The 13,124-nt window shown below is 44.5% G+C and overlaps 1 protein-coding gene across 6 annotated transcripts in view; it reads left to right on the forward strand.

The window, feature by feature from the left end:
- Positions 1 to 3,422: 3,422 nt before the first annotated feature.
- Positions 3,423 to 13,124, forward strand: part of TLK2 (tousled like kinase 2) — a 105,168-nt gene continuing 95,466 nt past the window's right edge. For 2 of the 6 annotated variants that reach the window (XM_045525939.1, XM_045525940.1), the window contains exons 1-2: positions 5,044 to 5,179; positions 6,714 to 6,799. In XM_045525939.1, coding sequence (XP_045381895.1) covers positions 5,044 to 5,179; positions 6,714 to 6,799 — 222 coding nt within the window. Of the gene's footprint in view, positions 3,458 to 4,593; positions 4,857 to 5,043; positions 5,180 to 6,713; positions 6,800 to 13,124 lie in introns of those variants that run through there. The other 4 variants (XM_045525943.1, XM_045525942.1, XM_045525941.1 and 1 more) reach the window with 4 other exon arrangements.

Genomic DNA, 13,124 nt, shown 5'->3' on the forward strand with positions numbered 1-13,124 from the left:
CAAGCCTCCTGCCCCTCACCGGTGACACCTTTCTTCCTTCTCTGTGGGCACAGGGACCCCTGTTCCCCATGACCGGTGTCAGTGTATGTGAAGATTCTACTTAAGCCTAATATGAGAAGTCAGTGGAAGAACTGAGATTTGAAAATATATACTTTGTCAGTTTCCCCCACTATAGTGTTTGCTGTTGTCCCTATCTTTGAAATTTTCTTTCTGAGAGACCAATGTGGAGGATTCACTAGCTAAGAGGAGAAGGCTTGTTACACTGAAGTGGAGTGTAATCTTTTTTGCCCCCGTGTTACATTTAAGCTGTTGGGAAGAAGGCACATTATTTAAAAGAAGTAACACTGGGGAGGGAGTTGAGGTTGTTCTCCAGTAGAAAGGGAAGGTTGTTCCAGCATCAGTAGGCTGTGGGGAAGAATGTGTGACTTGATAAATAAAACTGTGTCAAGGAGACTTGCTTAAGGAGAGCTTGGGAACCAAGCGGGGCAGCAGGAGGATGTGAAAGCACACACAGAGATAGGAGACCAGAAGAGAATTTTATTAAGGCCAAGGTCTGGTTTCGTTGGTTTTTGTTAGTCCTTAGTGCACTTTCCTGGCAACCACACACTTTTCCATTTTGTTAGGAATGGGGAGGACAGAGGAAATAACACTGACTAAATGCCTACTCCATGTCAGGCATAGTTACATGGCATTTCCCAATATTATTTCAGTTTTGATGAAAGCCACTTATGGAATTAGGTATGCTGGCTACAGTTTTCAGATGAGGAACCTGATAGGTGAAGGAAGGGACAGAATTGGAACCCAGTTCTGTCAGACCACAAATACCCCATGACTCATGTTCTACACTAGCCCACCTGGAATAGTTTATAATGGAAATATTGCCTTCACCAAACTCCTATTTCTTCATACCATTAGAAACCCTTTCTCGGGGGTGGAGAAAGAATATAAAAAGCCTAGGTGACTTTTATGTTTTCTTTACTTCCCCCCTCCTACCTTTCATTAAGAAGATATCAAGTCTTTTTTCTGTACCACTGATTGACTCAGTACCTTGGCAGCCTGGTTGCCAAAGTTAAACTGTGTGCTGCCAAATCATTCTAATGACAAATGTATAAATCCTTGGCAGAAATACTACTTTTATGTTTGGAGATCATTAATTCAGGGATTACTATGTCGGGCATATATACTATCTCATTTAATCCACCAACAATTCTCTGAGGTAGTAACACCATTTTATGGATAAAGAAAGAGACTAAGAGAAGTTAAGTATCTTGCTTCAGGCTACAACCCTGGTAAGAAGCAGGGCCAAGATTAAGCCAAGGACCTTGAGTAGGAAGTCTGTCCTAGCCACCATGCCGTAGGCTCCTTTTAGAAAAGGACTAGAGGAGCAGCAATGCACGGTGTTTTGAGCACTGTCCATGCGCTCAGTATGTATGCCACTGTCTTTTTGATGAAGATGGTAGATATCACGGAACATTCAAGAAAATGCTAGATAATTTTTAGTGTGGTACAGGTGAAAGAGCAAAGGAAGGTTTTATGCAGTGTCTTCCTTAGACTACCTCTCCCATGAGGTATCTTAAAACTAACCAACCAATCAGCCAACCAACCAACCAACCAACCAACAACCAGGGTGGTTGTTCCAAAATCAAATGATAGGAAAGCACCAAATACCCAAATCCTCCTCTTGGAGATTGACACATGCATCTTACACATTATAGGCTCTCAGAGGTAGTGCAATTAAGGATTCCACTTTAACTTTAACCCTGAGCTCCCCACACATTGCTTGCCCAATGTAGCCTTTACTCCCTTTGAAGCATTATCACTATATCAAAACCTGCAGAGCACACCTTGAGGAACATAAAAACTAGTCTGATGCATGTCCAGCCAGCTCTGTGGTCGATTAGGAACATGAATCTGGGACTTGTCATTCACACTCCTGAAGGCAGAAAGGACCAGATGACCAATGTGAATATCTAGTTCGATCATGTTTGAGTTCTCCATGGCTGATGGAGCACAGCCTTTGCACGGGGCATGTCACCATTTGCCATTCCATGATATGTTGAGTCTCACAAAGGTGCTATGTGATCAAACACACTTTAAATAAGTTGATTCATGAACCCAAGTTAATAGCACTTTATAAAGAGAAATCATCTGACAACAGAATTTCTTTTGACAATATCCTTCTTTCTCTGGGAAAGGGCAAGCCCTATTATCCATATTTTCTTGCCTTACTGTTGATATGTCCACTTATATGATGCTTATAACTAAAAGTCCCCAATCTCTGATGTCACCAAACCCGTTAAATTCCTATGAGCAATTCCTATGGGGATGGTCATTGCATCTAGAGTGGGCTATGATATGGCATAAGTTCTCTGACATGTAGAGAAAAATGAAGTAGGAAATGTGAAACGAAAAATCTCATCTCTCCCTGTGTTCCAATGATTATTTTAAATAATTACTTTAAAAAATGGACTTATAGCCTTTTAGACCTGGAAAGGACTTTAGAAATCCTCTAGCCCAGACCCCTTCAGAGATGAGGTTGGCAAAGTTTGAAAAGGTTAATTAGATAACAGGCCCACGCAGCTTGTCTGTGGAAGAGCTGGGCTGGAAGTCAGCTCTGACTCTATGTCCAGTGCTTTCTTTTAAACTCTTCTCTCCTGATTGAAGACATTCCAATGTCATTTTAAGGAATTACTTTCTTGATCTTTGGCTACAATGAAAGAACTTGCTCCATTTGCTTTTCTTTTGTGCAGTGGAAGGCACACCATCCCCTCTTTGCTTCTGCTCTGTTCCTATGCAGTGGAGGCTGGACTCCTCTGTAGTCCTCCAGCTTGCCCTTTTTCCTACCCTCTCCCCTTCTCCTTCAAAACACCATTCTCTTTGGAAATATGTGTGTCCAACTTCCCAACCAGTCTGCCATCCGGAGGAAGATGACTGTTGACTTAATGGAGTTTTTCCACAGTGCTTGAATTTGCCCCAAGGGGTTGGAAGGTTGGAGAACTAACAAAAAGTAAACTGCCATCCTCTGTCCTTTGGGCAGGTCAATGTTCTGTTAACATAGGGAAGAATTAATAAGTAATAAGAAAGAAAGAAGGGCAGAAACTTCACTTGGAACATTTGCCTACCCCTGGAAAAATTCAACGCTGGTATTCAAGGTGTGAATTTTTCCCCTGTGATTTCATTGTAGTCCCTAAGTCATCTTCAGACATCTGATCAAGGAAGCATCAGAGAAAACTAGTAAGTTGGGCAGTTGCATTGAATTCAGTGTCCTGACTCATGGGAGTCAGTGAAGAATGTGATTTTTTTCCTTGGCGCTGGGTGATCACAGTGGGAGCCCTGTCCTACGCCGGAAGCCCTGCTTGCCCACAAGAGCTCACCCTTTCATATTTCTCACTCCTCAGTAGACACTCTGTGAGGGGCAGGCCTGTTTTTTTCATTTGAGCACCTACCCTCAGACCCCGTAAGTACCCAGGAGGGCCATGTTTTTAATCTGAGGTTGAAATGGATCCTCCCCCTGGGTGCCCAGGGACAGTCCCTTGGGGGCAGCGCCCCCCCTTCCGGAGGGCAGCATCTTGGTGGGGGTGGGGGCTCAGCTTTGATCCCAGGGCACATTTTGTCCCTGGAGACGCCCTGCCAACCAGGTATGTAGAGGGAGAGTGCAGCCCGCTCTCCAGGGCACCGAGTGGGGGTTTGGGAGCGGGAAGGCGGCTTTGGAGAGTGGCGGCCGTGGGAACCCGAGAGCACGGGTGGACACAGCAAACTCACTAACTGGGCGTCTCCGGGAGATTCGGGCGGGGTCCGCCGGCTCACGGGTTTCTTCCTCTACAATCCATCCCTGGGCAGAGCAACCCTACTTCTCACCCAAACTCGCCGAGACGAGGGATTAGGCAGGCGCGGGGGTCGGCGAGGTGGATCTGGGAGAGGCCCGGCTGGGGCAGCCAGGCCCCTCCCCTCCAGCGCGGGTCCCCGGCGGGGCCCCAGCCCGACTGCCCCGGCCGGGTCCGGTCCCACGGGACGGGGGCCGGTTACACAAAGACGGCGGCGGGGGCACCGTGACAACCGCGGGGCGCCCCCAGGCCGCCCGACCTCCCTTTGCGTCGCGGCCGGCAAGCCACCGCCGGCCGTCGCCCGCCCTCAGCCGCCCGGCGAGGCGCGGCCTCCTCCGCCGGCGCGGGGTCCCCTGCTTAACCCCTGCCCGCCAGCCCGGCCGCTGATTGGAGGAGGCGGGGCGCCGGGGCAGCGGGGAGCCCCCCACCTTCCTCGTTCCCTCCCCCTCCTCCCCCACTGTCGGCGCTTCCCCCACCCCCCCAGGACCCCCCCTGCCTCCCAGCCGTGCAAATCTCGCGAGGAAACACGCGGTTTCACTAGTGTGTTTACACCGATCACTACTAATCCGGACCGAACCGATCCGGATTAAGGGGCCGGAGGCGGGTCTTGGGCACCAGCGGTTCCGACCCCCCCCCCCCCGCCCTCCGCGCCGCACCCGAGTGGCCCCCAGCCGAGCGGGCCCCCACCTCCCGGCCCGGCCTGGGCCCTCCTGTGCCTCCCTTGGCCTTTGTCCGGCGCCAGGAGGCCGGTCCCGCGCCCCCCGCGGCCGCCCGGGCCCGGGCCCGCGTCGGGCGCCTGGCTCTGTACGCGAGCCCGGGGATCTGCGGCCTCCGCGGCTCCCCTCCCTCGCCCGCCCTCTCGTGGAGCTCGGCGCCGGCGGCGGCTGCCCGGGCGGGGGGTTGCGGCGCTCAGGAGAGGCCCCGGCTCCGCCCCGGGCCTGCCCAGGGGGAGAGCGGAGCGGCCCGCAGCCGGGTCGGGTCGGGGCCCCTCCCTGGAGGAGCGTGGAGCGGCGGCGGCGGCGGCGGCGGCAGGTGAGAGGCTGAGCCCCAGGCGGGGGAGGGCGCCGGGCCTGCGGCATTAACCGTCTTGGGGACCCCTTCGGCCTGAGGAGCCTGCGACCCAGGCCCACCCTGAGGCCGGCGCCGGACCGCAGCTTCTCAGCGCTGAGGCGGGAGGGGCTTCCCGAGGGCTGCGGGTCGCCGAGGGGCCGGGCCGAAGATGGGGGAGGCCCAGGCGGCCCCGGCCTGGGAGTGGGGCCGGCGACCGGCGGAAAGAGGGGGTCGCCTCGGCAGCTGGAGGCCCCGGCAGCCTCCCGGGCGCCCCCGAGAGCTGGCCCTCCCTTCCTCCGTGACAGGTGGGCCTGGAGTTGGGGAAAGTTTGGAGCCGGCGAGGGGCGCCGGGGCCAGGCCCCAGCGGTCCTGTTTCCCGGCTGTGGGCTACAGGGAGGATCCCAGTTCAAGGCCCCGCTGGAATGAGACAGGGTGGATATTTCCTTAACATGAGTTGACATTAAATGGAATAAGCGCTGGGGCGTCATTTTCTGTGCCAGGCCTGGGGATGGAGGTTTGGGAAATGTTGTGAGAGACCTTGGGGTTTGGGAGAGATTGCAACCTCTGCCATTCCGACCTCGATTAGGGCAGGGCGAGACGAGAGGAAGGCCACTGAGGGGAAACTCACTCTCTCAGTCTCCTTTTTTCTTTCTTCTTTTTTTTTTTAAAAGATACCTTTCAACCTTTCTGAGAATTTCCTAATTCCCATTCTAACCTGCACTTGTAAGTGTAGGTGAAACTTTAATTTGTCACCCATTCGTTCCCCTTTGCCCCAGGCCCTCAATCCAGGAAGGGAAATGAAACTGGAGGACTTGTAGGGGGTTGTTACTGGAGATTGTGGAGTTGTTAGATTGCAGAGGAGAATGTTTGATTAACGTTTTCACTGAACTTTAAAATCACACCAATCATTCCAATAGCTACTTAATATGTTTGAAGGGGTTCTATGTAATGATACATGCTCCTTTTCCACTTCTAATATTAAAGAGAGGCTTTCAGTGGGTCGTGCAAGAGTTGATCTCTTGCAAAGGATGGACATATTTGCTGAAAGTAGCCTGTGCATTCATTGGTCATGGAAGGAGTTTAAAAATGGTGTCCTCCTGCCCCTCCCTGCTTGGAAGGACTGCTAAAAGCAGATGTCCAGAGAAACCTACTGCTCCAGGGAGTGGTCAGAAAGATTTTGTAAAGGGATTGTTATGGAGCTATATTAATTTCCTGAGTCAATGCAGGTTGATGGGTTTTACCATGGGTTCTCTATTAAATTTAAAATAATTAATTTCTTTTTTCGTGAGCTACTATGAGCTCTTCGGAGAAAGGAGCTGTATAATAATGTTATTTGAAGTTATTTGTAGCTTTTGATTTATGCTATATTCTTTTGAAATTATTATTGATTCATACTTTTAAAGAACTAGTTCCAGTGTATTTGGTAAAGAAATATCTGAAAGTACTTAGCTAGATTAAAAGGTTGATAGAAAGAAGAAGGAATTTTCTTTTTGCAAACGAGCCCTTGTTTTGTTTTTCCTCCTGTGCAACTTTTACAGAGATTATATGAAGTTGTTTGAGGTTTTGTTTTTTTGAGTTTTTTTGTTTTTTTGCTGTTAAATCAGAACTAAGGAAGAATAAGTGGCCCTCATTGAGGAGGACTTCTGAGCCACTTTATAACTTTAAATGTATTAGTATTTGATGCAGCACATTGTAGACTACCACTTATATGCTATATTTACTTGAGGTTTACCTGTGTGTGACCATTCAGTGAAATCATTACTGTGAGTTTTGTCATAAATAGAGTTGGGTCCTCACATTTTAGTTTTATGGTTTCACAGCCTACTTTTTCTTTTTCAGTAGAAATGATGGAAGAATTGCATAGCCTGGACCCACGACGGCAGGAATTATTAGAGGCCAGGTTTACTGGAGTTGGTGTTAGTAAGGTGAGTAACATGACAGTGAACACCATTCATATTCATATTTGAATTTAAACACCTTTTTAAAATGATGGAGAGCAATTTGGGTGGACCATTCTGATAGATTGCAGGGGAGAAGATTTGGCTCATAGTTCCAATGAACTTTTAAGTCTTACCAGTCATTCTGGTAATCATTTAATAGTACATTTGAAGGTGTTCTGTATGGGAGTTTATGTTTCTTTCTCCTTTCTAATATAGGAGAGGTTTCTTATGGGTCTCATTACACGAATGCTCCCAGGATGTGTATGTAGATTCTATGCCATATATTAAAACTTCTCAGTCACTCAGAAAGAAGCTGTTAATTATAAGCCATTGCATGGCTTCATTACGCTAGACTTTTTGGGCAGTTACATGGTAGAGTATTGAAAATCTGCCTCTGCAAAGTGTTGTCGGTTCTCCAAATCTGCAGCTCAGCAGATCATTCCTGGTTGCACCCCCAGACTGCTTTTTCACGCCACCTATTTTTCTTTCTTGTTTACTGTTTTTATTTTTGTTGCGGGAGCATAAAATCAGATCAAGCCCCCATTAGTGGGCAGATATGAAGTTAAGTAATGTTATGACTTCCTATGCAGCCTTATGTACCTGCTAGTCCAGCCTTTGCACTCCTAGGATGATTTTGGTACAATATGTAAAACATTTAAGATTTTAATACAGGATGTAAAGTATATTTATGATGTTTTATTAAAACCTTCATCAATCCAAGATTGTCACATTGCTTGGGCTTGAGAAGTGTGAACGTGTAATTTTCTTGTGTGTGCTACTCAACATCTTGCAACGAATTAACGTGTAAATTTTTGATCTTTAACCAATGTGGTCCATTTCTTTCTGTGCTTTTCAAGAAATCCTGTTTCTTGGTAATCTGGGTGTTTGTCTTATACCTTGGTTAGTAGTAGCTTCTTTGAGGCAGTATTAAGGGTTAGTTGGAAAAGCTGGCTTCTTTGATGGGTCTCACAATTTTAGTGAGCTGGGATAGCTTAATAGTTTTTTTCTTTCAATAGATACTGAGTGCCTTCTGTATTCTAAGCATTGTGCAAGGAGTTGGGGATGGTATCTCAGCACAGTGCCTCCAAGCCTGCAGTATAGACGGGTGGGGAGAGAGAGAGAGACACACACACACACACACACACACACACACACACACACACACACACACAGATGACACTGTGATGAGAGCTGCATTAGAGCTGTGACAAGGTGCTGTGGGAACACAGGATTTGTTACACATTTGTTCTAATTTCTTTGGCCACTTCAATTAAATAACTGACTTTTGTGGCACTTTTGAGTGGCTATACTCCTGGGCGTTGTTATATATTGAAGTTACACATACAAGTGTAAATCTCTGATCTAGATGAGGTAGCTTCAAATAGAAACAAACGGCATATTTGAGTATTAAATTGATCCCTGGTTCAATTGGTTACTTAATTATGACCACTGGTGTGTTTTTTAACTTCGGGATTTAGCGTAAGGCTAACATCTAGATCTGTCTGTTAAAATGATCACCCACTGAGTAAGCCAGTAAGTTTGTGTTCAGATTGTATATAGTTTAAACTCAGTAGTCTTTGTTGTTAGAATTTTTTTCTTTCCTTCTGTTTTTGGGTTCATGATGGCTATATTTAGGTAATCTTTTGATGGAGTAGGGAATAAGTGATGGGAATGAGTGGCATTCTGAATTTTGCTGCCTAGACCCAACTTAAAGTCGTGTCACAGACGTGTCAGAAAACTTCAATACAGTAACCTGTTTAATAGGAAGTTCTGCCTTTAACATAGAGAGAAAGAGGTTCTCCATGCAAAAGTCCATCTATACCCTTAATTGTATGTTATTTTGATGTTTTCAGTCGTAACTATATTGATAACAATAAAATGTTATTTGAGGACTAGCAAGAGGATATTTTTTTTCCATAGCAAAGAAACTTGAAAAAAAGAAAATGAGTAAATTATTCTGTAGTTTACAGAGCTGGAAAAAGAAAATCTCTATTTCATAGGACTTCCCTTACCAGCAAGACATTGTATCTCTCAGACCATCAGTTTGAAAGGGGGGTGGGTAGGGAGCAGTGGTACTGGGATAAAATGGTCCTTTTGGAAAAACTCCTCCTCCTGGCTCTGTATTCTCATTATGCATCCTAATTTCCCAATGAGGATATCACTGTGTTGATGACAGCTTTCCATTTTTCAAAGATCAAGAGAGGTTTCATCCCTTGCAGCTCTAAATGGGAGAGCAGAGTGACTTCCCCATGATGGTGCCATCTAGTGGGACTGGTGCAGCCTCATGGGTTGTCTCTTGAGTTTCTCTTAACTGTTCATAATATTTTCAGCATTTTGATGTCCATAGAAGGAAGAAAGTCAGTGCCACTGTGGTTTATTTCCTAGTGGATAAGAGTGTTATAAGTAGCTGCAGGCTTTGAACTTCCTGGTTATTGTAGATCTTCTCTCATATTACTTCAAGTTTTTTACACCTGCAAGTTAGATACATATCACAGAACTTAGCCTAAAACAAAATGGCCAAATCTCCACATTTATTACTTACATTTAAGTTGCTCATTCCTTAGATTTGGGTTTTTTATTTTTAATTTCTAATTTTCTTGCATAGTACAAATTTTAATTTTCTTACATAGTATATTTATATGCATTCAGTTTCTCTTTCTGTTAGCATATTTACTTCATAATAACAAGTAAACCAAAGTCATTTGTTTTGGGCTTTGAGATGCACTATGTTACTTTTGTTTAGAAGATTGTTATTTTCTGTCATTGGTAAGTTTATGATCTGGAAAAGTAGCCTAATGTGCACTGAGAAGCCCATAGTAGACTTTCATTCTAGTCCAGCTGCTGCCACTTTTTTTTTTTTAAGAGACAAGGTCTTGCTCTGTTGCCCAGGCTGGAGTGCATTTGCACAGTCATAACTCATTGTAACCTTGAACTCCTGGACTAGCTGCCACTTTTTAGGAGGACCTGGAACTATCTTCTTAGCAGTTCTGAGGTGATAAGTTTAAATTGGATTGTGAACCTGCTTTATTTCTTGTTGACCTGATATGTGAGCTATTCTGTTTCTTTTTAAGATCTCTTTCTTTAAGCACTGAATAATGTACTTCCAGTAATGCGAAACTGACTGTATCTTATATTCATATATTTTCACTCAGGACCTGTTGTAGTTTATATTCCCTACTCTGATCCCTTTTGACAGTTTAAGAACAGGTAGTCTCTGTGATTCTGGAGACTGTGTAAAGCAGGTGGAATTTCACTCCTGCATGCATTGTTACCTGTTCCTAGTTGAGTGTCAGTGCTAATATAGTAGCTTATAGTACTTACGATGTGCCAGGTACTGTTCCAAGGACAACAGGAGCAATAAAAAGTGAATTTGTATATTTTATAACACAGATATTAGTTAACAAATTTGTACTTACTTAACTCACTGGATTAATGGGCACTCTTCATTCTTTCCTTGTCAGCTGTACTGACTGATGCTCACTGCATTGCTCCCACCACTTGAATTATAGAATTGCCGAGGATCATTTTACAACTTGGGCTTGTATTGTAATTACATAATTTAATTGCATAAAGCAAGGAAATATGACTGCAAACGAAAGAATTGTTTCCTTGAAAACTAAGTTAACTGCTCTAGAAAGACTAAGTATAAGGTGAGTCCATAAGAAGAAGGAGATATCTGTAAAAACTTACATATATATATTTTTAATCTGGAAGAATTCCTTCATTTAAATCCTTGGCAAGTATCCTTAAGTTCTTACTTTTTGAAGAAATTGAAACTGGAAATTGTCGATGATGTATCATGGGTGTGGCTTGTGTAAGATTGCAATCAGTGGATCTGTAACTCAGAGGGCCTGCCTCAAAAGACTGGCAAAAGAATGTATACTTATATGTTTTAAGTTCAAAGAAAACAGTGTGTCTTTTTTTTGGATTTTTCACTCTAACCTGCTTTTTTGATTAATGTCATTGATTTTAGTTATATTGATTAAAAAGAATTATGCAGTGTGTGGATGGCATTGAAAAGAAAAGCAAAATGAGAAGTCATGAAAAATGGGACTATTTTGTCACAATAAGAATCATCACTTTATAGAGCCTGAAATAAGATCGTATACTTTTGGCCGGGCGCGGTGGCTCACGCCTGTAATCCTAGCTCTGGGAGGCCGAGGCGGGTGGATCACTCGAGGTCAGGAGTTCGAGACCAGCCTGAGCAAGAGTGAGACCCCGTCTCTACTAAAAAAATAGAAAGAAATTATCTGGCCAACTAAAATATATATATACAAAAAATTAGCCGGGCATGGTGGCGCATGCCTGTAGTCCCAGCTACTCGGGAGGCTGAGGCAGTAGGATCGCTTGAGCCCAGGAGTCTGAGGTTGCTGTGAGCTAGGCTGATGCCACGGCACTCACTCTAGCCCGGGCAACAGAGCGAGACTCTGTTTCAAAAAAAAAAAAAAAAAAAAGATCGTATACTTTTAAGTAGTACCACATAGTAGACATTGAATGTCTTCTTAAAGGAAAATGATCTCTTTTTCTACGTTTTATAAAGTTATAAGTTTGATACATGATCACCTTAAACCAAATTTGATTTCTGAAAAGGTGTTTAGCCAACTGATACCTTTCTGTCCTTTCACGTAGTTAATTGTAGCAGTTAGAAGGTTTCAGTTATGGGTATCTAGTGTTAGCTGTGTCACACACCAATACCATTTATTTATTTCTTTTATATGCGATAGGGTCTCACTCTGTTGCCTAGGCTAGAGGGCAGTGTCATCATCATAGCTCACTACGAAGTCAACATCCTGGACTCAAGTGATGCTGCTGTTCCAGCCTCCTGAATAGCTGGGACTAAGGCACGTGCCACTACACCTGGCAAATTTTTCTAATTTTTTTGTGGAGACGGGGTCTTGCCATGTTGCCTAGGCTGGTCTCAAACTCCTGGCTTCAAGTCATCCACCTGCCTTTGCCTTCCAAAGTGCTAGGATTATGTGCTTGAGCCACTGAGCCTGGCTCATTTACTTTTTTTTCTTTTTTATGTTTAAGTGTTTCATATTTAAGACATGATAGACAGTACTCAATAAACATAAATGCTAAAAAGTAGTCTGTACTTAAACACTGATGCATTTTAAGGAACTACTGATTAATTTATTATTATGCTTACCTTCATGTTGTTCTCTCCCTTTGATTTACTTTAGTATTTATTTGATTCTCTCCTCATTTCACATGTAGTCAACTATCAACTTAATGTCTCTTCTCTGAAATTTCTTAAGTGTTTCTCTGCCTTCATTGCTACCGCCTTAATCCAGACTTTCCTCATTTGTAACCGTAATAATAGTCAGTCTCTCCTATTCCATTCATCGTTCTCTAGACTGCTACCAGTTATATTTCTAAAAATAACAATATTGTATTACTCTCTTGCTTTAAAGCCTTCCAATTTCCTCTTTTAATTAGAAAGTCTTGTACTGTTTCTACTCTTTTATTCGTTATCACAGAAATTATGACACATCCTTAACTTACCTCCTCTTTAGTCTCCACTCCTGGAGACTGACCTGTTCCTCTCTCTCTGGAACATTAAAAAAAAGAAACAAGGGCCTTGAAGATTGTTAACTCCACTTATTTCTCTCTTACATGCTATTACTGCTCTGTATTTAATTGTTTATATATTTTTTATTTAGTATTTATTTTTGAGGCAGGTCTCACTCTGTTGCCCAGACTGGAGTGCAGTGGTGTGATCACAGCTCACTGCAGCCCCAAACTCCTGGGCTCTCATGTAATCCTCCTGCCTCAGCCCTCCTGAGTAGCTGGGACTACAGGCATGTGCCACCATGGCTGGCTTATTTTATTTTATTTTATTTTTTGAGACAGAGTCTCACTGTGTTGCCCGGGTAGAGTGTAGTGGCATCATCACGTGTCACTGCTACCTCGAAACCTCAAACTCCTGGGCTCAAAGAATTCTCCTGCTTTAGCCTCCTGAGTAGCTGGGACTACAGGGGAGCCCCACCACACCTAGCTAATTTTTTCTATTTTTGGTAGAAATGGGGCGGGGGAGTGTCTCGCTCTTGCTCAGGCTGGTCTTCAACTCCTGACCTCAAGCCGTCTTCCTGCCTCAGCCTCCCAGAGTGCTAGGATTACACGTATGAGCCACCGCACCCGACCTAATTTTATTTTACTTTAAAATTTTTTTTTTTGATTTTTTATATTTTTATTATTTTTGTAGAGTTGGGGGTCTCATTATGTTGCCTAGGCTGATCTTGAACTTCTGGCCTCAAGTGATCCTCCTGCCTCAGCCTCCCAAAGCTGGGATTACAGGCATGAGCCACCG

Source organism: Lemur catta, chromosome 15 (assembly GCF_020740605.2).
Source record: "Lemur catta isolate mLemCat1 chromosome 15, mLemCat1.pri, whole genome shotgun sequence".
Taxonomy (NCBI): Eukaryota; Metazoa; Chordata; class Mammalia; order Primates; family Lemuridae; genus Lemur; species Lemur catta.